The sequence below is a fragment of the Nuphar pumila genome, chromosome 1 (assembly GCF_984573655.1).
Source record: "Nuphar pumila chromosome 1, dmNupPumi1.hap1.1, whole genome shotgun sequence".
Classification (NCBI taxonomy): domain Eukaryota; kingdom Viridiplantae; phylum Streptophyta; class Magnoliopsida; order Nymphaeales; family Nymphaeaceae; genus Nuphar; species Nuphar pumila.
The window spans coordinates 99,365,624-99,390,372 of record NC_143249.1 but is presented as its reverse complement, the minus strand read 5'-3'; the positions used below and the strand labels follow the sequence as shown (position 1 = coordinate 99,390,372).

Here is a 24,749-nt window from a genome sequence, read left to right as displayed (position 1 = left end):
GGATTTCGTCCGCAAAATCACCCTTAGGAGGTTACAAAAAGTTCTGGATACGACTCTCTCATGCTCGCTTCTGGTTCCCATGTGCATTCTTCAATGCCATGGTGCTGCCATCGTACCTTAACTAGCGGAATAGTCTTGGTACGCAAAACCTGATCTCGTCGATCAACAATCTCAATAGGCCATTCTGTCAAGGTCAGATCTTCCTGCACATCCACGTCTTTGTAACGAATGATGTGCGATGGGTCAGGAATGTACTTCCTTAACATCGACACATGAAAAACATTGTGAATGTGGCCATATTATGGAGGTAACTCAACACGATATGCCACTTCACCAATCCTCGCCACAATCTCAAACGGTCCAATGTATCTCGGACTCAACTTTCCTTTCTTTCCAAAACGAAACACGCTCTTCACCGGTGAAACTCTGACAAAAACCATGTCACCAACTTCAAAAGACAATTCGCGATGTCTCTTATCGGCATAGCTCTTCTGTCTATCTTACGCTACCTTCAAACGTTCACGAATCTTCTGCACCTGCTGAGTGTAGTGCTGAAGAACAATTGGCGATTCACTCGATCTATCACTGATATCGTCCCAATAAGACGGCGATCGACAAGGTCTCCCATACAACGCTTCGTACGTGGCCATCCCGATACTCGCGTGGTAACTGTTATTGTAAGCGAACTCAACCAAACATAGGTGTGAATCCCATTCACCCTTCCAGTCAAGCATACAGGCTCATAACATATCTTCTAATGTCTGAATCATTCGCTCAGACTGTCCATCTGTCTGGGGATGAAAGACTGTACTGAACTTCAACTTTGTCCCCAAAGTAGATTGCAACTGACCCCACAGTCGCGATGTGAACCGGGGATCACGATCGGAAATAATCGATCTCGGCACACCATGCAGTCGGACAATCTCTCTGACGTACAAGTCAGCTAGGTTCTCGAGAGACTGACTGATCCTGATCGGCAAGAAATGGGCAGACTTGGTGAGTTTGTCCACAACTACCCAAACTGCATCATGCTTACGCCTCGTCTGCGGTAAACCTACCACAAAATCCATCGTAACGTCTTCCCACTTCCATTGAGGAATCTCGATCCTCTGCATGGAACCACCAGGACGCTGGTGTTCCGCCTTGACCCGCTGACAAGTCAAACACCTCGCAACGTAAGTCGCTATCTCGCACTTCATACCATTCCACCAATACTTTCGTTGCACGTCCTTAAACATCTTCGTTCCTCTTGGATGAATCGTATATCTCGACATATGCGCTTCATCAAGAATCTCATTCTTTAACTCGGGGTCACTCAGAACCCAAAGACGATCCCTCAAACGAATGCTGCCATCCTCTGACACACTAAAAGAAGAATCTGCTTGCTCTGTCAAGGCCAGAAACTTAACATACTGGTCGTCAAGCTTATGAGCCTCCACGATATTTGGCAAAAATTCTGATCGGATGGTCATACTAGACAATCTGATCAAACCACCTCCAACTGAAAAAGGTTTCCAAGCTACGAAATCCTCAATAAGCATTTGGCTCCACACGAGACTGGCCAGAACACCACTCGCTTTGCGGCTAAGCGCATCTGCCACAATGTTCGTCTTACCAGGGTGGTAAGACAACGTGAAGTCGTAATCCTTGATGAACTCGAGCCAACGTCGTTGCCTCATGTTAAACTCCTTCTGAGAGAATAGATATTTGAGGCTCTTGTGGTCTGAGAAGACCTTGAACGATTCCCCATACAGATAATGTCGCCACGATTTCAGAGCAAACACAATTGCTGCTAACTCCAAATCGTGCATCGGGTAATTTCTCTCACGAGTCTTCAACTGTCTAGAAGCATAGGCAATCACCCGGCCGTGCTACATTAGCACGCAACCCAATCCAGTACTAGAGGCGTCCGTGTACACCACAAACCCACCTCTGCTAGAAGGTAAAGATAACACCGGCGAGTTCGTCAGCTTCGACTTCAGGATCTGGAAATTGTCTTCACAAGCACTGTTCCACTCAAACTTGATACCTTTACGCAAAAGCTTTGTCAAAGGTAATGCAATCCTCGAAAAGTCTTGGATGAATCGTCGGTAGTAGCCTGCCAATCCAAGGAAGCTGCAAATCTCAGACACATTCTGAGGCTGCTTCCAGCCTAGAACTGCTTCAACCTTAGCTGGATCGACTGACACTTTGTCCTTTGATATCACGTGCCCAAGAAACATAACTCGCTCGAGCCAAAATTCACACTTGGATAATTTGGCGAACAACTGACGCTCACGAAGAGTACTCAAAACAATACGCAAGTGCTCTCGATTCCACTCCGGACTCTTTGAGTAGACCAGTATGTCATCGATGAACACTATCATAAACGTATCCACAAACAGATGAAATATCCGGTTCATCAGATCCATGAACACTGCTGGAGCATTCGTGAGGCCGAAAGGCATCACCACGAACTCGTATAAACCATATCTAGTTTGGAAAGCTGTCTTTGCAATGTCATCTTCTCGGATACAAAGTTGATGATAACCCGACCTGAGATCAATCTTCAAGAAAATCTTTGCCTTCTACAACTGATCGAAAAGATCTTCAATCATGGGTAACAGATACTTGTTCTTAATCGTCGCTTGGTTGAGCATCTGATAGTCGATGCACAACCTAAGTGATTTGTCCTTCTTCTTCACAAACAACACTGGTGCTCCCCACGGAGAAGCACTGGGTCGAATAAAACCCTGATCTAAGAGTTCTTTCAACTGTCGCTTCAATTCCTCAAGTTCTGCCGAAGCCATACGGTATGGTGCCTTGGAAATAGGTGTAGTCCTAGGCAACAACTCGATACAAAATTCGATCTCTCGCTTCGGAGGTAACCCAGATAATTCCTCTGGGAACACATCGGCAAAATCTTGGACCACGTCCAAGTCATCAATCAAAACCATTTCAGGTTTGACTGGGGCAATACTGACCAAGAATGCAGTACCCCCGTTCCGCAGATACTTCTCAGCCTTGAAAGAAGAAATCATGCGACTATCATGCAAGGGTCGAGGAAACTTGATCTCCAAGACAAGATGATCAGGCTGGAAAAGAACAACCTTGCCTTCTCGACAAAAGACTTGAGCATGATACTCAAAAAGCCAATCCATGCCTAGAATGACATCGAACTTTGTCATGTCTAGCAGGATCACGTCAGCTGACAAGTTCTGCCCTGCCACTGACACCTCGATGTTCGAAATATACGAATCACAAAAAGACTATTTACCAGTCGGAGTGCAAACCTCCAACGGGTAATTCAAAGATTCTACTGTCAACGGTAAGGTACGAGCAAATCTAGCAGCTATGAAAGAATGAGAAGCACCATAATCAAATAATGTAAAAGCTGCATGTCCGGCGACTGAGATAGTACCTTGGACCAACTCTCCCTTGGTCACTTGCTCTACCGTTGCCGCGTATGCATGTCCGGCAATAACTTTCTGGTTGGTCTGCTTCGGTTGATGCGATTGCTGCTGTTGCTGCTGGTACGCCTGGGGCTATCTCTGTTGCGCCTGCTGAGAAGTACTACGCATATTTCTCCTCTAGTCATCTGCCTGTTTCTTTTTGCAATCCCTGATATAGTGTCCCATCTTACCATAATAAAGGCAACTGCCTGTGTCACATGGTCAAGGTCGCCCTAGATGGTCTGTGGTGCACTTTGGGCAACTAGCCGCAATAATTTGCTTCTGTGGCTGCTGGCGCTGCTGATGTTGATACTGGGGCCTACGGTTTGGGTACTGTAGCTGGTTGGTGTTGCTGCTGCTGTTGTTGTTGTTCCGATTCTTCTTTGCTAGAGGATGGAACTTCCTTCCACCCTGGTTCTTCTGAAACTGTCTCTTCCTCGGCCAACTCTTTTAGCCTGGATGATGCTGCTGCTGACGAGATGCAGGAGTCTTCTAAGATTCCACCCAATCATGCTCTAGTAAGGAGGTCGTCTCGAAAGCCTCGTCTACTGTCATCGGTGCACGGGTGTACACCTTCGTCCGTAAAGCTGGCTTTAGACCTCGAGCAAACTTAAGTGCTTGCTCCTTCTCCGTCGTGTACAAGTTCAGACAAAATCTCTCCAAGCTGCGGAAACGAGTGACGTACTCCGCAAGAGAAGAACTACCCTGCTGCAGATCAAGAAACTCTTGCATCTTCCTGCTCCTCTCGTGAGCTGGAAAGTATGCAGCGAAAAAGGCTTCAACGAACTGTTCCCAACCAATTGGCTGGTTGTCAATTTTAATCTCCCAGGTGGTCACCCACCACCTTTCCGTATCTTTCCTGAGATGATACGTCCCAAAGTCCACCTTGCGATCATCACCGACTTGCAAAACATGGAAGATTCGCTCCATTTCCCGCTCCCAATCTTCAGCTGCTTCAAGTGACGCTTTTCCGTCGAACGATGGGGGATTCATGCTCATGAACTGTTTGTATGGTACCGCTGCAGCTGGAACTCAGGCAGGAACTCCCTGACCCTGGGCGGCCTGCTGAACATGCTCGCCCATGTTCCGCATTGTTTCTGCCTGGCATCCGACAACCTCCATAAGGTTGTTCAAGGTCTCCATGAGATCATCACATCTCGTACACCACGCCATCTAAATAAGTAGAATTTACACATGTAAGCAACTGGCAAGTACTCAGAGATAGAAAACTTCATTTCATTAATAAGAAAACTGCAAGCATTACAAAAATACCCTACATCCAGATCGGGTTAAACAAGCACAACTAACAATTTAAGCAAAAACCAAAAACGAAACACTGTCTCAGTGTTTCTAACAACATAACATCACATAATATTTCTCAAGACTGGCTAGTGTAGAAGTCTCTATAGTCCTTCCGACTTCCGTAGCGCCTCGGTGTAAGATCCACGATTTTAATTTTGATGTATATTGTGTAATTATGTGGAAATCGATGAATTTTTGATGTTTTGACAATTTCTGAGATTTTGCTTATTTTAAGAATCAGGTAAAATCGCGTAATTTTATGTAAATAGAGTGACTTTGGGAAATTCAGAATGAATCAACCTATGAAACTTCTAGGGTAAGTTTGGAATAGGGTTGTGGTGATACACCCCGAATTTGAGATCCAAACAATGAGAAAACCTCGTCAGTGCATGTGAATTACGAGTCTTGACTTAATATTGGACCCAAAACTTAGAACGCTTAATTCTAGCGAACGAGAGGTGATTTCCTTAAGAGGCAACATCCATTTTATGTTAATTAGGGTTATAAAGAGAACTAAATATTTTGTTGGAATTAAATTATTATTTTAATGCATTAAATAAGCATTATTTTGATATATATATATATATACAATATGCGATTTTTGGTTTTGGATCCGAAGCATCTAGTGGACCCAAACCCAGTAGACGTCCATGGCCATGGTTGACCATATGGCCAATGGTTGACCAGCTGGATGACATCTTTGAAATTATCTTGCATGGATTTAAAGAAGAGGCCTTCATTGGCCATGCATCTTTTCTAAAACCTTCATGATGAAGCCTAGGCCCATCATGAGGGGCGTCAATTCCAAAAGGGAGACATGGGGCTGGCACCCCATGGAAAATTTGTAAGTCTTTTGAAAAAATTCAAAAGCTCAAAATCGATTGAGCTTGTGGGGTGGTAGCTAAGGGCGCCCCCTTGTAAAATTTCAAAGTTTTAAAGGCTTTTTCCAAATGGCGTTTTTGAAAGTTTTATAAAACTTTTTGAAAGACCTACATGCATTGGTTGTTGGGGGGCGTGGATCTCCCCAACCCTCCATCTTGGAGGGATTAAATCCCAACCATCCAACCCTAAGCCCAACCTCTATAAAAACTTTAGAAAAAAAATGGGCCCCTTCTCTAGTGGGCGATTTTTCCTATCCCCTTCACTCTCTCTTCTCTCTCCCAAAATCCTTCTCCTCTCTCAAGCCTCCTCACTCCAACCGTGAGTTCTCTCTTGGGCGTGGGTAGCTGCAGCACATCATCCTTCTTTCATCTTCTTCAAAGTAGCAAAGGTGAAGACTCACCTCATTTGTTATGATTCCGGATTGACATGAAGCCAATGGCGCTTTGCATCAATGCATGCAAGCCCAAATGGCGGATTAGCTTAGAAGTATAGTTTTAAATATTGAATCCTCAAAGTTTTACATTGGCATTGTGCTGCATTCATTTACTATTGGTTTTCTTTCGATTCTACTTTGTTATTTCTGATTATGCTTCATTTTCCTCCATGCATGTTAGCTGCTCACTCCATTATGATGATGTTGTCTTGTTTTATATCTTTTTTTTCTGTTGGTTCATGGCATTGTCGTCTTAGGGGTGTGCTGGACCGAGCTGGGCTCGTCCAGCTTACACCCAGTTCGTGAGGCCCTCTCTCTCTTTGAGTGCTGGAGCACCGATTGGTGTGCTCCAGCCGTTAGCTCATTCATTTTCCTTTGTTGTGCTCTCTTTCCTTTGGGTTTTTGGCTCAACCCAGTCCCAGCACATTGGGACTGGTGTTGTAGCCAAGCTCTTGGTCGGGGGTCACGACGTGACCACTCCCTTTAGGTTGTGTGAAGGCCAGGTCGCCGGTAACTGTTGTGTTTCAATCTTTGTATTCTCTTTTTGTTCATTTTTTTTCTTTGTTCGGTTTTTCTTTTGGAGCCAAGGAGTGGAGCAGGTTGGGCCGACCTTGGGCGTGCCCAGCACTCCCTTTTAGCAGTTGTGAACCGAGCCCTTGGGCTCTGGTTCACGTTGGCAAGGGTGGCTCGTTCTGGTCCTGTGGACCAGACCCCTTGTACCGACCAACTGCGCTTAGGATTGGAGCTGGGCGCAGTGCGGGTGGCCCGCGCGCCCAGCAAAGGCATTTAAATAAATGGTTATATATATATATATATATATATATATATATATATATATATATATATATATATATATATATATATATATATATATATATATTAATGTTGTTAGTTTTCGGCGTGGGTTAAGGTGCCGGTCTGAACCAGAGGTTTAGACCCGCACCCTAACCGGTTTGACCAGCGTGGGCGCAAACCTGGCCCAACCCGTTTTTTTTTTTCCTTGGCTGGAGCTGGCGCGCGTACCCCTTGGGTACTGTGCACTCTTGGCATCCCTTTAGCACTTAGAGGGTACAGGTCTGAACCATGGTTCAGACCTGAACCCATTGGCAGCTTAGCTAGCACCTAGTGCTAGCCGCGGCTCCACCTAGTTGGAGCCGGGTGTCAGCCAATTTGTGTTGGACACCCCCGGGGCTTCTCTTCCGGCTGAGCCACTTTGGGCTCGGGTCTGAACTAAAAGGTTCAGACCCTAATCGGTCTTAGCTGCTGTCTGGTCCGGAGGACCAGACACTTTGACCTGCCCTTGGCACTCCCTCTCACTACTTCAGTCGTTTAGCCCTTGTTAGGGGTTTGAGCCAGCCACAACCGAATCTGGTTAGCAATCCGGTCCGAACCAAGTGTCGGACCAGAACCTTTTTTTATATATGGCAGCGTGGTCCGATGGACCAGACCTAAATCCTAGTTGCAACCTGTTGGTAGCAAGTGTGCGGATCCCTGTATGGGCACACTTGCAGCCTTGTTCATGCCACTATCGTGGCTGTCAACACGCTTTAGCAACAACCAGCTCGCACCTCCTTCGAGCTGAATCCTATTAGGTTCAAATTAGCCCTTGCATTGCCCCAAACCATCCTCACAACTCGGTCAGATTTTTGGGCACTAGTGCGTGCTTTCGGATGCACCGAGGCCGAGTAAGTTTATATATATGTATATATATATTTATATATATATGTATATAGATATATACATACATATATGCATGTATGGGAGTGTATATATATATATACACTAAATCCCATAATAATCGATTCGGTATGACTGAATGGACCTGTGACACTCTGGTGTCCCGTCCTAGTGCTTTCCTTAGATGTTTTCCACACTCTGAACCAGGTATGAATTACATTGTTGTCCCACTTTCAGTTTGGCAAACGGATGTTTCGGGTCCGCAGGTGCGGTGCCTGTGATCATCGCAAAATTTTTCCTTTCTAGTGGTTTCTCTCTCTTCCTTCTCTTTTCCTTTTCTAACCTCCATTTTCCTCCTTTTTGAAGGGAGAAAAATAAAAGACAGAAAAGAAAGAGAGAAGAGAAAAGAAAGTAAGAAAAAGAGAAGAGGAACATCTTTTGCGGGTTTTCACTTGACCTTTATTTGAAAATATTTAGAAATTTAACTCGCCTCCGTTTTGAAAATTTGCGGGAAAAATGGAGAGACGGGATTCGCTCGTCGATACGAGGTTCGACCGTTCCTGGCGCCTTTACCAGGGGTAATCGAACCAAGGATCGAATCTATGCCTTTTGCTTTGCCTAAATATAATCTAAGAATTTATTCTAACTCTAAATGCACAAAGAATCATACTTGTGCAATGCAAGGATGTATGCTCTTTTGAAAAGAATTTTTTTGGAAATTTCCAAGTATTCTGAGAGGAACTTGGCAAGGGAGTGAAGAGATGATTAAATCTGACTTAGAACTTGAGATAGATCAGAGAAGTTTTAAGTCTTTAAAGTAAATCAGAGTTGGAAGAATAAATCTTGATTTTGAGAAAGAATGATTTGAAGTTTTGAAATGAGAGGAAATGAAGTTTCAAAGTTAGAAATGGACTTTGAATTTAATCGTGGATTTAGGAGAAGAAGATGAAATTTTGAAGTGATATTGAATTCGAATTTTAGAATGGATTTGAGAAAATCAAATGATATTTAAGAATGGAAATGAATTTAAGAGATTTTAGATTTCGAAAATGGAATTGGAATCCAGAATTGGAATTGAATTCCGGATCCTAAACAGAATGGGATCCGAGATTTTAGAATCCGAGATGGACTTGGGTTCTGGATCCTAAAATGGAGTGGATCTGAAGTCTGAGATCCAAATATAGAATTGGGTTCTGGATCCTAGAATGGATTTGGAATTTCAAAATTTGATTTGAGAATTTTGAACTTTGAATATAAATTTCAAAGTCAAATTGGACTTTGAATTTGAAGTTTGAATCTGGAATTTAGAAGATGAATCAAGAATTTCTAAGTTTGAATTGAATTTGGAAAAATGAATTTTAGAAATTGAATCTTGAATATACAAATGAATTTCAAAGTTAAATTGGACTTTGAATTCAAAGTTTTGAATTGGGAACTTTAGAAAATGAAAAGAATCTCAAAGTTAAATTGAACTTTGAATTTGGTCGGAGTTTTTGAATATAAAATGAATTTGAAATCTCAAAGTTAAATTGAACTTTGAGATTGGAAATGAAATAGAACTAAAAATGAAAAGATGAATTGAATTTTACAAGAATTGAAGATTGATTGAAGAAGATATTTACATCACTTGGAGTTTTGAAAAAAGGAATTTTTGAAAACATGATGCAGTTCTATCCTAAATGATGAATGAATTTGAAGAATTTTGAAATCGGATTTTGAAAATCATATTTCATTCTTTACATGAATTGAAATAAGATTGAAAATATAATACATCCTTGACTATGGTCATTGAATGTATTATATAATAATCTATATTTAAATTCAGGTGAAGAATAAAACATATTTTGTGCTTTTATAGAGTTTAAAATGAAATTAACTCTCAATATACCCTGACTATGGCCATTGGTATATATTTTGAGCTAATTTTAAGTTAAATTCTGATAAAAGAAGAAAATATTTAAGAAAAATATGATGAATTTTGAGAAGGGATCCAGTGTTATTTCATAAAAGATAAAAATCCTAAGTTTTGTTTACATCCTGACTATGGCCATTGATGTAAATCATCAACTTAGAATTAATTACCTCTTACAAAATGGTGCACGTGCCATTCGTGTTCTCATTTGTGAGATTTTGGAAAATAAAGGCAAAAAAATATGAGAACAAGAAATTCATGATATTTACAATGCTCATTCATTCTATCTAAAAGCTGGAAATTTAAATTTTCATTAATATCTGGCTTATTACAATGTTGAAGTTGAAAACATCGAAAGCTTTCTAATTTCAAGCTTCTTTCATGTTCCTGCAAAAACAGAGTTAACACTAGATGTATGTAGGAAACAATTTATATAACACTACTTTGGACCTAAGGTGCAATTGGTGAAGTACTCATGTGTATGCAATGACAAAGTATGCACTAGAATTATATATTAGAACCTACATGTAACATCCTAAAGTAATGATGAAGTTCATATTTGTTGAAAGAGGTGAAAGAGTATTCTGAATTAATTAGGGTATACATACTATCTAAATGGAAATATGACATTCTAAACTGCTGGGAAAGTGGAAGCTGACATATATACATGATACCCTAAATTAGTAGTAAGATGAGATGCTGAGTGGTGTGCCATATGCCATGAGCTAGATGCAAATCCGGGTGGTACCGCGATGGGGATGCTAACAAGGGATGGGGAATGGGAACATGGTGTTGTTGAAAGTGACAGCAGATTTGTTGTTGGGATACCTACAACAAGGCTGAAGGAAGAGGTGAAGTGGAAAGAAGGTATTTATAGTGGTAGTGTGCTGGATGCATATGCCATAATAAGTGATTTATAATCACAAAACATAGGTGCTGTAGGGGATGAACAACTGTAAGTACAACAGTGGTTGTGCTGGAGATGGCAGGTAAGTGTAGAGAGAAAGAGAGAGGTGGTCAGCTAAATCAATTGTTGAACACCAAATTGATATCAATAAAATTTTACAGAAAGAAAATGGCAAGACAGAAGCAAAAGAACAGATATTGCTATAGTAGAACCTGTCATAATTGATCTTCGTTTATCATTATAATGAACCAATAGCCCAGCTCCAGTAATCACCAGTAACGCTGCTGGAACAATATAATAACTCCATGATTGAGAATGCAGTGTTTCCACTGGCAGCGGAAGGTTGGTAGCTGCTTTATTCTTTGTATTCCTACACTTCTGCCAAGGTAGGCGAGTGTAATGTCAACATTTGTAGCAGCATCAAAACCTCGGTCAACAACATTACCCAACTGAGGAAACTCTTCCATAGCAAATAATATTGGACCCATCACAATTCCACGGTGGATGTCAGACAAAGAACCTTTCCCAAGGGAAAATGATGTTCTCGTGAAGTCTAGAACATCATCAGTCAGCTGAAATACTAGTCCCTGTAAATCAATAAGATTTATAATTTTATTGACCAGTCGTCAAATGAAGAGAATCATAAAATATGTTTTGAAAAGCAAAGGAGTGCCACTAAAGTAATTGGTCCACGACCATATGGAATTTCTGCTGCTAAAAAAATATGAAAGCTTCAGTTACAGTTGTGAAGTCACATAGAGACTTCCAAACCATAATTTAACGAATGATGCAGGAACAACAGAGGTCAACTTATCAACAATTTCTGAAAGTCCCGGCACGCTCAGCAAGAACAAAAAGAGATCAACTTATCAACAAACCTGAAAGTCCTGTCATGTTCAACCAACTCAGACGACATCTTTAAACAGCCCTCAGTAAGATACTTTGTGGATGGGTCTCTTCATTAGACCTGTCTTTTCTTGATTCAAAAGGTTGGGCTAGGTTTGTTGGCTGTGTACTGGGAGCAAAAAGAGAAGTTTCTTGTTCCCAACAAACGTCATCTAGAATGTTCTCTCAGGGCCAAAATTGACACTTAGAATTTCATTACTAATGAATACCAAAATTTTCGAGAATCAGAGGGGGAAAGGATGACTTTGATGAAATATTGAAAACATCATAAGTTTAAGTCAGATTCCGACCATACTCATAAGCGACCATTGAAATTTCTGTTGTTTGTCCTGCAAGCAAAGCAATAGCTTTGCAACTGTTAGATATCACTGATGTTGTCTTGTAGTATGGCTTCTGCAGATAATAATCCATGTCGCAACGTCGGCCAGCAGTAGTTGCCATTTGCATCATTTCACTAGTCACAAGATGCACTATAACAATAGCAATTATTGATACAGCTTCTGTATCTCTTAAAGATGCAAGAGTTACACATGCCCTGGAAAGTATAAAAAAGAAAAAAAATCCCCAGCTAGTACAGTTACCTTATTTCCCATTATAAAATCGAGTGAACCTGTACCACGCCTTGTCTCTGCATCATTTAGAACATCCTCATGAAGAAGGCTTGCCGTATGGATTATTTCAGTAATCTCTGCAATACACTGCTGCCGTGCACGTAGCTCCTTGGATAAACTGTCAAGTGTAGTACCTCAATATCATCTGCTTAGCCAGTTTTCTGACATCGGTACTCCGAAAGCCCATGGAATCTGACACCGTTATCGATTCATCATCATCAGCCAACCCATATTTAGTCAATTACGTCTCCTCCCGATATTGAGATTTTTAACTGGGTATTATCTGAAACAAAGTCATCATACCAAAAATAGTTTTTAAATAGCTTGGACAATCCATCCGACATCCGTTTGGATCCATCACGTGTATTTCTCGATTCAAGTTTCAAAAACTCGAACATTTTCTCAAAACCTGGGTCCAAACCCATTCTTCTGAAGAAATTTCCCTGAAATGGTTCGAAATTCTCAGAAAAATGCTTTTTTTAATATTTCTCAGAAAAATACAAAAAATTAGTGTTTAATCTTTGTTTTCTCGTAAAATCTTAGATTTTCATTCCAAAAATACAAAAAAAAAATAATAAAAATATTGAGAAAAGAACAAAAAAAAAAATCAGAAATAAATGAAGGAAATTTTAAAAAAATGGGTTTTGGAAACCCGTTTTGGAAAAAAAACTTTTTAAAGAGGCCCCTCTTGTGAAAAACTTTATTTTTGTTTAAGAGTCGAGTTAGGGTTTTGAAAACCCTAACTCTCTCCCTTCAGTCTCTCTCTCACTCTCGAGAGGCTTCTCTCCATCGCCCCCTTTCCCTTCATCCCGCGCACATCTCCCTCCATTTTCACCCTCCATCTCCAACCAATTACCTCTCGAACCCTCCTTCTCCCAGTTTAAAAGGAGCACACATCAGTCGATGGAAGATCATCCGTTGTCACCCCCACACTTTCTTCCTTCTTCTCGAATCGTCTCTCCTTCCTCTCTGCATCCATCTTCTGCTTCTCCATCTTCTTCTCCTTCACCTCTCCACGTCTCTTCTCCGATCCCTCTTTCTCCTCTGAAGTCTTCCTCCCAAAGGTCACATAAGAAGCCTCTTTCCCCCTTTCTTCAGAACTTCTGCAAATCAGGTAAGTCTTCTTCCCCTTTTTCTGATTTTCCTCTTTTACCCGTTTGGGGCTACCATTGATGCATCATTGATGGTGTCGGTCTGCTTATCGCAGTACCAACCCACCAAGTGCTACAGCCACCGGAATCAAGCGATTCCAACAATTTTTTTTTTTTGTTTTGTTGTTGTTCTTTTCTTAGTTCTGTTTTGTGATTTCGTTTTGTTGCTTGAAGTTGTTTTCAATAGTTCCTTCTACGTCCCGTCTTACTGTGTTTAAATTTCCATATGATTCTTGTTTTGAATCACGCCCTGCTCCCTGTCTAGGAGTTGTTCCGATTCCCTATTTTTCATTCTCCCGTTTCACCTTACAGTCGATCCCCCGTTTGCTTCAATTGTCTTTGATTTCCCTTTTTACTTCCTATTTCTCCATTTTATTTTTGTTAATATCAGTATAAGAAGCCTAGATCTGATGTTCCTTCGGTGATCACGGATACCCTGAATGATGGCAATGAGTTGCTGCATCAGTTCTCCACTATCGCTTAGCTCTTCGGGCCAAAATGGACTCCCCATTCGGTGAATCCATACTTGAATCGGCTGGAAAGTAAGAAAACTGGATGCATGAGCTTGAGAAAACTCATGGTATATTGAACCTCAGGGATTTGCTAAAATCTTGAACAACCACCAATGATGAAACCAATCTAATTTCCGAAATTATGGCTTCATGGTACGGATGGGAGGATTTCGAATTCGTAAACTGGAATTCATGTTCTGGGATTGTCACCAGTATTCTTGACAGTGAATGGAACCTGACAATAAAAGGATCCCTCTCCATCAATCAAACTGGAAAAGGGGTCTATGAGCCCTTCGAAGGCTGAACAATTGGTTTAAAATTCAAGGTAATGAGATAAATTCACACCAGTATTGATCCATTATTGCATTCATTCGTATCTTCCTGTATCTTTTATATCATTCTGAACATTTTCTATTTCTTTTTTTACATTTTCCCTGTTATTGATCTATTGCGTACTGGCATTTCCTTGCGTTTTTTTTGTTGCAAGCCTGCTACACATTCTAATTATACTCTGTTTGTTCCCGGCAAAACTAAGATGGGATTTTATTGTGGCCATCCATGTCATCAAGCCTTTGGTTCCCAAGTTTTTTTTTTAGCAACATTGGTTGGTGATGATTCGAATCGGTTACGAAAAGGGGCTGGGTTCACGCCATCAAAGGGATCGATTAATCGACTTCTTGGTGCACAAGTCGAATGGAGTGTCGAAGACTGATATGCATAAGTCAGATCGCTGATTCAACTTAGGGAGTGATCGATGATCACCATTCCTACTGGAGCTAAATGAAAATAACATAGACACTGTCAGCGCAGTTACAATCATGTGAGCACAGAAGTTTCTGGATTTTCTCAGTCAGAAGGAGAGGAATTGTCAACCTGCCTTACATCAGCTTTGTACATGGCAAATGGAGACTGACCTGCCCTTTCGTTTGATGCTCGAAAGACTTCCTTTTGATGAATCGGGGAATTTGTCTCCTTCAAAATTACGCAGCCATGGTGTACTTAATTCAACTATTCTGAGAGTCTTGCTGCGATTCAACACAGGAAACCTAAAGGGGGCGTATACTTCTTTCGATATGTTTAATTCATTTCTCTCTCCTTTCTGATGATTCATTACAGACATTACTATTTTAATTTTATGATAAAATATTTTTATCTTATGATGACTTTGTTTCAGATAATACCCAGTTAAAAATCTCAATATCGGGAGGAGACGTAATTGACTAAATATGGGTTGGCTGATGATGATGAATCGATAACGGTGTCAGATTCCATGGGCTTTCGGAGTACCGATGTCAGAAAACTGGCTAAGCAGATGATATTGAGGTACTACACTTGACAGTTTATCCAAGGAGCTACGTGCACGGCAGCAGTGTATTGCAGAGATTACTGAAATAATCCATACGGCAAGCCTTCTTCATGAGGATGTTCTAAATGATGCAGAGACAAGGCGTGGTACAGGTTCACTCGATTTTATAATGGGAAATAAGGTAACTGTACTAGCTGGGGATTTTTTTTCTTTTTTATACTTTCCAGGGCATGTGTAACTCTTGCATCTTTAAGAGATACAGAAGCTGTATCAATAATTGCTATTGTTATAGTGCATCTTGTGACTAGTGAAATGATGCAAATGGCAACTACTGCTGGCCGACGTTGCGACATGGATTATTATCTGCAGAAGCCATACTACAAGACAACATCAGTGATATCTAACAGTTGCAAAGCTATTGCTTTGCTTGCAGGACAAACAACAGAAATTTCAATGGTCGCTTATGAGTATGGTCGGAATCTGATTTAAACTTATGATGCTTTCAATATTTCATCAAAGTCATCCTTTCCCCCTCTGATTCTCGAAAATTTTGGTATTCATTAGTAATGAAATTCTAAGTGTCAATTTTGGCCCTGAGAGAACATTCTAGATGACGTTTGTTGGGAACAAGAAACTTCTCTTTTTGCTCCCAGTACACAGCCAGCAAACCTAGCCCAACCTTTTGAATCAAGAAAAGACAAGTCTAATGAAGAGACCCATCCACAAAGTATCTTACTGAGGGCTGTTTAAAGATGTCGTCTGAGTTGGTTGAACATGACAGGACTTTCAGGTTTGTTGATAAGTTGATCTCTTTTTGTTCTTGCTGAGCGTTCCGGGACTTTCAGAAATTGTTGATAAGTTGACCTCTGTTGTTCCTGCATCATTCGTTAAATTATGGTTTGGAAGTCTCTATGTGACTTCACAACTGTAACTGAAGCTTTCATATTTTTTTAGCAGCAGAAATTCCATATGGTTGTGGACCAATTACTTTAGTGGCACTCCTTTGCTTTTCAAAACATATTTTATGATTCTCTTCATTTGACAACTGGTCAATAAAATTATAAATCTTATTGATTTACAGGGACTAGTATTTCAGCTGACTGATGATGTTCTAGACTTCACGAGAACATCATTTTCCCTTGGGAAAGGTTCTTTGTCTGACATCCACCTTGGAATTGTGATGGGTCCAATATTATTTGCTATGGAAGAGTTTCCTCAGTTGGGTAATGTTGTTGACCGAGGTTTTGATGCTGCTACAAATGTTGACATTACACTCGCCTACCTTGGCAGAAGTGTAGGAATACAAAGAATAAAGCAGCTACCAACCTTCCGCTGCCAGTGGAAACACTGCATTCTCAGTCATGGAGTTATTATATTGTTCCAGCAGCGTTACTGGTGATTACTGGAGCTGGGCTATTGGTTCATTATAATGATAAACGGAGATCAATTATGACAGATTCTACTGTAGCAATATCTGTTTTTTTGCTTCTATCTTGCCATTTTCTTTCTGTAAAATTTTATTGATATCAATTTGGTGTTCAACAATTGATTTAGCTGACCACCTCTCTCTTTCTCTCTACACTTACCTGCCATCTCCAGCACAACCATTGTTGTACTTACAGTTGTCCATCCCCTACAGCACCTATGTTTTGTGATTATAAATCACTTATTATGGCATATGCATCCAGCACACTACCACTATAAATACCTTCTTTCCACTTCACCTCTTCCTTCAGCCTTGTTGTAGGTATCCCAACAACAAATCTGTTGTCACTTTCAACAACACCATGTTCCCATTCCCCATCCCTTGTTAGCATCCCCATCGCGGTACCACCCGGATTTGCATCTAGCTCATGGCATATGGCACCCCACTCAGCATCTCATCTTACTACTAATTTAGGGTATCATGTATATATGTCAGCTTCCACTTTCCCAGCAGTTTAGAATGTCATATTTCCATTTAGATAGTATGTATACCCTAATTAATTCATAATACTCTTTCACCTCTTTCAACAAATCTGAACTTCATCATTACTTTAGGATGTTACATGTAGCTTCTAATATATAATTCAAGTGCATACTTTGTCATTGCATACACATGAGTACTTCACCAATTGCACCTTAGGTCCAAAGTAGTGTTATGTAAATTGTTTCCTACATACATCTAGTGTTAACTCTGTTTTTGCAGGAACATGAAAGAAGCTTGAAATTAGAAAGCTTTCGATGTTTTCAACTTCAACATTGTAATAAGCCAGATATTAATGAAAATTTAAATTTCCAGCTTTTAGATAGAATGAATGAGCATTGTAAATATCATGAATTTCTTGTTCTCATATTTTTTTGCCTTTATTTTCCAAAATCTCACAAATGAGAACACGAATGGCACGTGCACCATTTCGTAAGAGGTAATTAATTCTAAGTTGATGATTTACATCAATGGCCATAGTCAGGATGTAAACAAAACTTAGGATTTTTATCTTTTATGAAATAACACTGGATCCGCACTGGATCCGTTCTCAAAGTTCATCATATTTTTCTTAAATATTTTCTTCTTTTATCAGAATTTAACTTAAAATTAGCTCAAAATATATACCAATGGCCATAGTCAGGGTATATTGAGAGTTAATTTCATTTTAAACTCTATAAAAGCACAAAATATGTTTTATTCTTCACCTGAATTTAAATATAGATTATTATATAATACATTCAATGACCATAGTCAAGGATGTATTATATTTTCAATCTTATTTCAATTCATGTAAAGAATGAAATATGATTTTCCAAATCCGATTTCAAAATTCTTCAAATTCATTCATCATTTAGGATAGAACTGCATCATGTTTTCAAAAATTCCTTTTTTCAAAACTCAAGTGATGTAAATATCTTCTTCAATTCTTGTAAAATTCAATTCATCTTTTCATTTTTAATTCTATTTCATTTTCAATCTCAAAGTTCAATTTAACTTTGAGATTTCAAATTCATTTTATATTAAAAAACTCTGACCAAATTCAAAGTTCAATTTAACTTTGAGATTCTTTTCATTTTCTAAAGTTCCCAATTCAAAACTTTGAATTCAAAGTCCAATTTAACTTTGAAATTCATTTGTATATTCAAGATTCAATTTCTAAAATTCATTTTTCCAAATTCAATTCAAACTTAGAAATTCTTGATTCATCTTCTAAATTCCATATTCAAACTTCAAATTCAAAGTCCAATTTGACTTTGAAATTTATATTCAAAGTTCAAAATTCTCAAATCAAATTTTGAAATTCCAAATCCATTCTAAGATCCAGAACCCAATTCTATATTTGGATCTCAGACTTCAGATCCACTCCATTTTAGGATCCAGAACCCAAGTCCATCTCGGATTCTAAAATCCCGGATCCCATTCTGTTTAGGATCCGGAATTCAATTCCAATTCTAGAGTCAATTACGTCTCCTCCCAATATTGAGATTTTTAACTGGGTATTATCTAAAACAAAGTCATCATAAGATAAAAATATTTTATCATAAAATTAAAATAGTAATGTCTGTAATGAATCATCAGAAAGGAGAGAGAAATGAATTAAACATATCAAAAGAAGTATACGCCCCCTTTAGGTTTCCTGTGTTGAATCGCAGCAAGACTCTCAGAATAGTTGAATTAAGTACACTATGGCTGCGTAATTTTGAAGGAGACAAATTCCCCGATTCATCAAAAGGAAGTCTTTCGAGCATCAAACGAAAGGGCAGGTCAGTCTCCATTTGCCATGTACAAAGCTGATGTAAGGCAGGTTGACAATTCCTCTCCTTCTGACTGAGAAAATCCAGAAACTTCTGTGCTCACATGATTGTAACTGCGCTGACAGTGTCTATGTTATTTTCATTTAGCTCCAGTAGGAATGGTGATCATCGATCACTCCCTAAGTTGAATCAGTGATCTGACTTATGCATATCAGTCTTCGACACTCCATTCGACTTGTGCACCAAGAAGTCGATTAATCGATCCCTTTGATGGCGTGAACCCAGCCCCTTTTCGTAACCGATTTGAATCATCACCAACCAATGTTGCTAAAAAAAAAACTTGGGAACCAAAGGCTTGATGACATGGATGGCCACAATAAAATCCCATCTTAGTTTTGCCGGGAACAAACAGAGTATAATTAGAATGTGTAGCAGGCTTGCAACAAAAAAAACGCAAGGAAAGGCCAGTACGCAACAGATCAATAACAGGGAAAATGTAAAAAAAGAAAAAGAAAATGTTCGGAATGATATAAAAGATACAGGAAGATACGAATGAATGCAATAATGGATCAATACTGGTGTGAATTTATCTCATTACCTTGAATTTTAAACCAATTGTTCAGCCTTCGAAGGGCTCATAGACCCCTTTTCCAGTTTGATTGATGGAGAGGGATCCTTTTATTGTCAGGTTCCATTCACTGTCAAGAATACTGGTGACAATGCCAGAACATGAATTCCAGTTTACGAATTCGAAATCCTCCCATCCGGACCTTGAAGCCATAATTTCGGAAATTAGATTGGTTTCATCATTGGTGGTTGTTCAAGATTTTAGCAAATCCCTGAGGTTCAATATACCATGAGTTTTCTCAAGCTCATGCATCCAGTTTTCTTACTTTCCAGCGGATTCAAGTACGGATTCACCGAATGGGGAGTCCATTTTGGCCCGAAGAGCTAAGCGATAGTGGAGAACTGATGCAGCAACTCATTGCCATCATTAAGGGTATCCGTGATCGCGCAGTCAATGATATATCACCGAAGGAACATCAGATCTAGGCTTCTTATACTGATATTAAAAAAAATAAAATGGAGAAATAGGAAGTAAAAAGGGAAATCAAAGACAATTGAAGCAAACGGGGGATCGACTGTAAGGTGAAACGGGAGAATGAAAAATAGGGAATCGGAACAACTCCTAGACAGGGAGCAGGGCGTGATTCAAAACAAGAATCATATGGAAATTTAAACACAGTAAGACGAGACGTAGAAGGAACTATTGAAAACAACTTCAAGCAACAAAACGAAATCACAAAACAGAACTAAGAAAAGAACAACAACAAAACAAAACAAAAAAATTTGTTGGAATCGCTTGATTCTGGTGGCTATAGCACTTGGTGGGTCGGTACTGCGATAAGCAGACCGACACCATCAATGATGCATCAATGGTAGCCCAAAACGGGTAAAAGAGGAAAATCAGAAAAAGGGGAAGAAGACTTACCTGATTTGCAGAAGTTCTGAAGAAAGGGGGAAAGAGGCTTCTTATGTGACCTTTGGGAGGAAGACTTCAGAGGAGAAAGAGGGATCAGAGAAGAGACGTGGAGAGGTGAAGGAGAAGAAGATGGAGAAGCAGAAGATGGATGCAGAGAGGAAGGAGAGATGATTCGAGAAGAAGGAAGAAAGTGCGGGGGTGACAACAGATGATCTTCCATCGACTGATGTGTGCTCCTTTTAAACTGGGAGAAGGAGGGTTCGAGAGGTAATTGGTTGGAGATGGAGGGTGGAAATGGAGGGAGATGTAAGCGGGATGAAGGGAAAGGGGGCGATGGAGAGAAGCCTCTCGAGAGTGAGAGAGAGACTGAAGGGCGAGAGTTAGGGTTTTCAAAACCCTAACTCGACTCTTAAACAAAAAATAAAGTTTTTCACAAGAGGGGCCTCTTTAAAAAGTTTTTTTTCCAAAACGGGTTTCCAAAACCCATTTTTTTGAAATTTCCTTCATTTATTTCTGATTTTTTTTTTGTTCTTTTCTCAATATTTTTATTATTTTTTTTTGTATTTTTGGAATGAAAATCTAAGATTTTACGAGAAAACAAAGATTAAACACTAATTTTTTGTATTTTTCTTAGAAATATTAAAAAAAGCATTTTTCTGAGAATTTCGAACCATTTCGGGGAAATTTCTTCAGAAGAATGGGTTTGGACCCAGGTTTTGAGAAAATGTTCGAGTTTTTGAAACTTGAATCGAGAAATACACGTGATGGATCCAAACGGATGTCGGATGGATTGTCCAAGCTATTTAAAAACTATTTTTGGTATTTTTTGTAATTTTAATTTAAAATTTGGACAACGAGACTCAGATTTGGATCTGGACAATGGATCTGGATCCGAAATCAATTTAAACATATAAAATGAATTTAATTTCAGTAAAACTTGAGAAATAAACTAGAATTTAGATTTAAAAGTGACTCAATTGCTCAGAGAATGATATTAGGTGCAAGAAGGGAATATTTAAAAGATCTTGAAAAATTTGGGGTGTTCACAGTACCCCGAACCGTGGTAATGCTAATGTAATCCCCATTAGATGGGTTACTTCAGAATCACCTTCGACACGTATGTGTGTCGTGTCGCGTAAGGAAAAACCCTTATGCTTTGGTTTACATTCGACAGACCTGAACGGTATGCTTTGGTCATTATTATAACTTCACAAGCTTAGAGACTTCGTTATTTAAAATTACAAGTGTTGTTTTGGGTCCGTCGTCGCGGCACCCATACCGTGGGAATAGCTAATGTTATTCCGATAAGACAGATTATCCCAGACTTGCTGTACACACATAAGTGTGTTGAACCACGTGTAATGATCCTTTGGGTCGCAATTGCACCTACACTGCAAGAGCGACGATCCACCTTGGGAAGACCAATGTTATTCCCATTAGACAGGATGTTGGTTAAGTTCAACTTCCAACCCTCGGGAAATGCAAATGTTATTCCCATAAGATGAAAATATAGATAAGTTCGATTTCAAACCCTTGAGAATGCAAATGTAATTCCCATACGTATGGAATATTGATAAATGCAATCTTAACAATGAAATAGGAAATATTGCGCATTTTAATATCATGCAATGCCTCTGATAACTTTATTGTGCAAATGATAGAAAGCTCATGTTACCTTTACACCTTGAACTTGGCACATCCTGACACTGTTACTGGGTAGTGCGTACCCTGAGGATGTACATCGCTTGAGGCATTGGTAAGCTCACCACGTGCACTTACTTCAACAAATGAAAAGAATAGAAAGATCAAATACCATAAGGTATGAATAAACAAAATAACTTGTTGTGGGCTCAGTTGGAGTCCTTGGGTGGTGGCCCTTGTGTTGTAATAGACTCTTGTGTGATATACCCTAAACAGAAATAATAATATGGTGTTGTGACTGCTTTCACGAGCAGTGTGCTCCGTTGGCCGCGTGAGGCTGAGCACGTGAATGGGCAAGCCAAGTCCTCATTTTACGTACCCTACGGGGACCACGAGGCAAATTCCTCGTTGTGAGGTAGGAATGAACATGAGCCTAAGAAAGATAAACCTGCTTCGCCCCATTCACAAAATGGTTCACCTTGGGAGAGGGTGGATGGTACAACCCTGAGTGACTTGTCGTTACTACGACACGTGTTTTGACAGGAGCTGTAGCGTCCTTTGGCCTCCGGTCACTCAGAGTCAGGGAGGTCGAGGTTGCCTTCTTAGGACCTCACTACTGCAGTAGTATGGATTGCAATCCTTACCTATGCGAGTGTTTTCTCCTAGCCGTGTGCTGCTCGCATGTGGTTGACTCGGTTTGTAACTTCCCCGGTTACCACACTATAATTGAATAACAGACGCCGGGTGCATGTCTCACAGAATGCGAGGTTTCCTTCGCGTACCCGAAGGAGTAATTAGAAGAACCTAAAGACTAACCAATCAGCTAACTTACAGTAGTTGTTACTTTACTTGTTTTGTGGACTTTACTTCAGTTACCTTACTTACTTCAGCTGTTACTTGGTTACTTTGCCCTTCAGCACTTGTTACGGTTGTTACTGCTTTGAGTACTTACTCTACTGCTACTTCAGCTTGTTACCTTCTAGTTGACTAGTACTTGTCACGTTCGCACCTTCCTGACACGACACTTACACTTGTCAGCTCTGTTACTACTTTCCTTTTTACATGATTTATAACTGCTTGTGGTTGTTTCTTCACCACCTCGCAAGAGGACTGACCCCGTTTTATGGGGATGTAGGTGACGAACAGGTATAGTGCCGATGCGATGATACATGGTGGAGGCTCAGAGGACCCACACTTGACCTGCAGTTCCTGTACCTGGTGGTTTTGGGTTTTGGGATCTTTGTTCGGGATGTAATCCCTATTTTGAGACTTGTACTTATATTTTGTAACTCTTCATACTGTTGGGGTGTTTACCCTTTTTACATCACAGTTACACTTTTGTCACACTGTTAGTTGCTTGTTGCACTCACCTGTGGTGGCCGCCCAGACTTGCGGCTTTGTTGTTTTTCCCACACCTGCTTTCCGCTGTTTTTTCTATTTAAACCTTTCAAAAAAAAAAATCACTGAAAATTCCAAGTTTTTCCAAAGTCGGGGTTTGGGGCGCCACAGATATTGGTATCAGAGCAGAGTTTAAGTGTGTGGTCAGAGCTTCATCGTGCATCATCTATCGCACTGTAAGTATAAATTAAGCTTCTTTACTTCTTTATTTCCTTAGTTCTTGCTTCTTAGATAGTTTTGTGCATTTGGTTTCGTGTATGTTATAGATATCGACAAACCCGAGCTATGGTAAGATTTTGGAGGCTCTCTAAAATCTGACTTGAGGCGAAGAGGCCCTGAGTGTAGTTGTGCGACATTTGGCACGTAATGTGCATATGTTGGCACCTCCATGTGCCAGGTGTTTGGAAGATCACGCTGAACAGATCTGTCCCCGTGAATTGGCTAAGTGCCCCTACTGTAGTCTTCGTGAGCATGTCAAAGAGGAATGTCAGTCGAAGCAGAGGGATGAGCTCTGGAAGAGTAATGTGGAAGACATCGACGATGTATCTTCGGTCACTGGACCATTGATTGTGGAAGTGGATAGCCAGGACGGAGAAAGGCGAGGAGCGATCGATTCTCCCCAATATTCTCTCGAGTCCTATCCATATGCGGTTTCTTCGGAGTATGTGCCACCAATTCTGAGGGAAGTTCAGGAGATCTCTGACACGCCGCTGAAGAATGTTGTTTCTCCTCCACGTGTTAGGTCGAGGCGCTGTGGTAGTCGGAAGGACTACAGGGACTTCTACACCAGCAAGTCGTGAAATTGTGATGTGATGCTTTGATGTTAGAAACACTGAGTCAGTGTTTCATTTTTGCCTTTGTCGTGCTTAAGTTGTTGGGGGTGTTTGTTTAACCCTATCTAGATGAAGGGTACTTCTGTAATGTTTCAGTTTCCTTATTAATAAAATAAAAATTTTCTATCCTTGTATATTTTCCAGTTTCTTATGCGTGAATTTTTCGTATTTAGATGGCTTGGTGTACGAGGTGTGACGACCTCATGGAAACTTTGAACAACCTTACAGAGGTTGTAGGACGACAAGCGGAAACCATGAGGAACATGGGCGAGCATATCCAGCAGGCCGCCCAGGGACAGGGAGCACCTGCCCAAGTTCCCCTTGCAGCGGTGCCATACAAGCAATTTATGGGTTTGAATGCGCCCTCATTTGAGGGGAAAGCATCGCCTGAAGCTGCTGAAGACTGGATCCGAGAAATGGAGTGTATATTCCGTGTACTGCAAGTTGGAGATGATCGTAAAGTTGATTTTTGGACTTACCGTCTCAAAAAAGATGCGAAAAGGTGGTGGGTGACCACCTGGGAAATAAAATTTGACAATCAACCAGTGGATTGGGAGCAGTTCGTAGAAGCGTTCTACGCAGCCTACTTTCCAGCTCACGAGAGGAGCCGGAAAATGCAGGAGTTTCTCGACCTTCAACAG

At 40.3% G+C, this 24,749-nt stretch overlaps 1 protein-coding gene and 2 pseudogenes across 1 annotated transcript; 1 reads left to right on the top strand and 2 right to left on the bottom strand.

The window, feature by feature from the left end:
• Nucleotides 1-3,923: 3,923 nt before the first annotated feature.
• On the bottom strand, nt 3,924-4,424 carry LOC149849080 (uncharacterized). The gene has a single exon (XM_090006948.1). It carries the CDS (start codon nt 4,422-4,424, stop codon nt 3,924-3,926), a length of 501 nt encoding a protein of 166 aa, XP_089863074.1.
• A 6,389-nt stretch (nt 4,425-10,813) lies between these two features.
• On the bottom strand, nt 10,814-12,903 carry LOC149849079 (solanesyl-diphosphate synthase 1, mitochondrial-like; annotated as a pseudogene).
• Nucleotides 12,904-12,964: 61 nt separating this feature from the next.
• LOC149849078 (solanesyl-diphosphate synthase 1, mitochondrial-like) lies at nt 12,965-16,429 on the top strand (annotated as a pseudogene).
• The last annotated feature ends 8,320 nt before the right edge of the window (nt 16,430-24,749 follow it).

Coding starts and splice junctions, on each gene's coding strand:
- LOC149849080 (XM_090006948.1), bottom strand. CDS start 4,424: ATGAATCCCCCATCGTTCGACGGAAAAGCGTCACTTGAAGCAGCTGAA.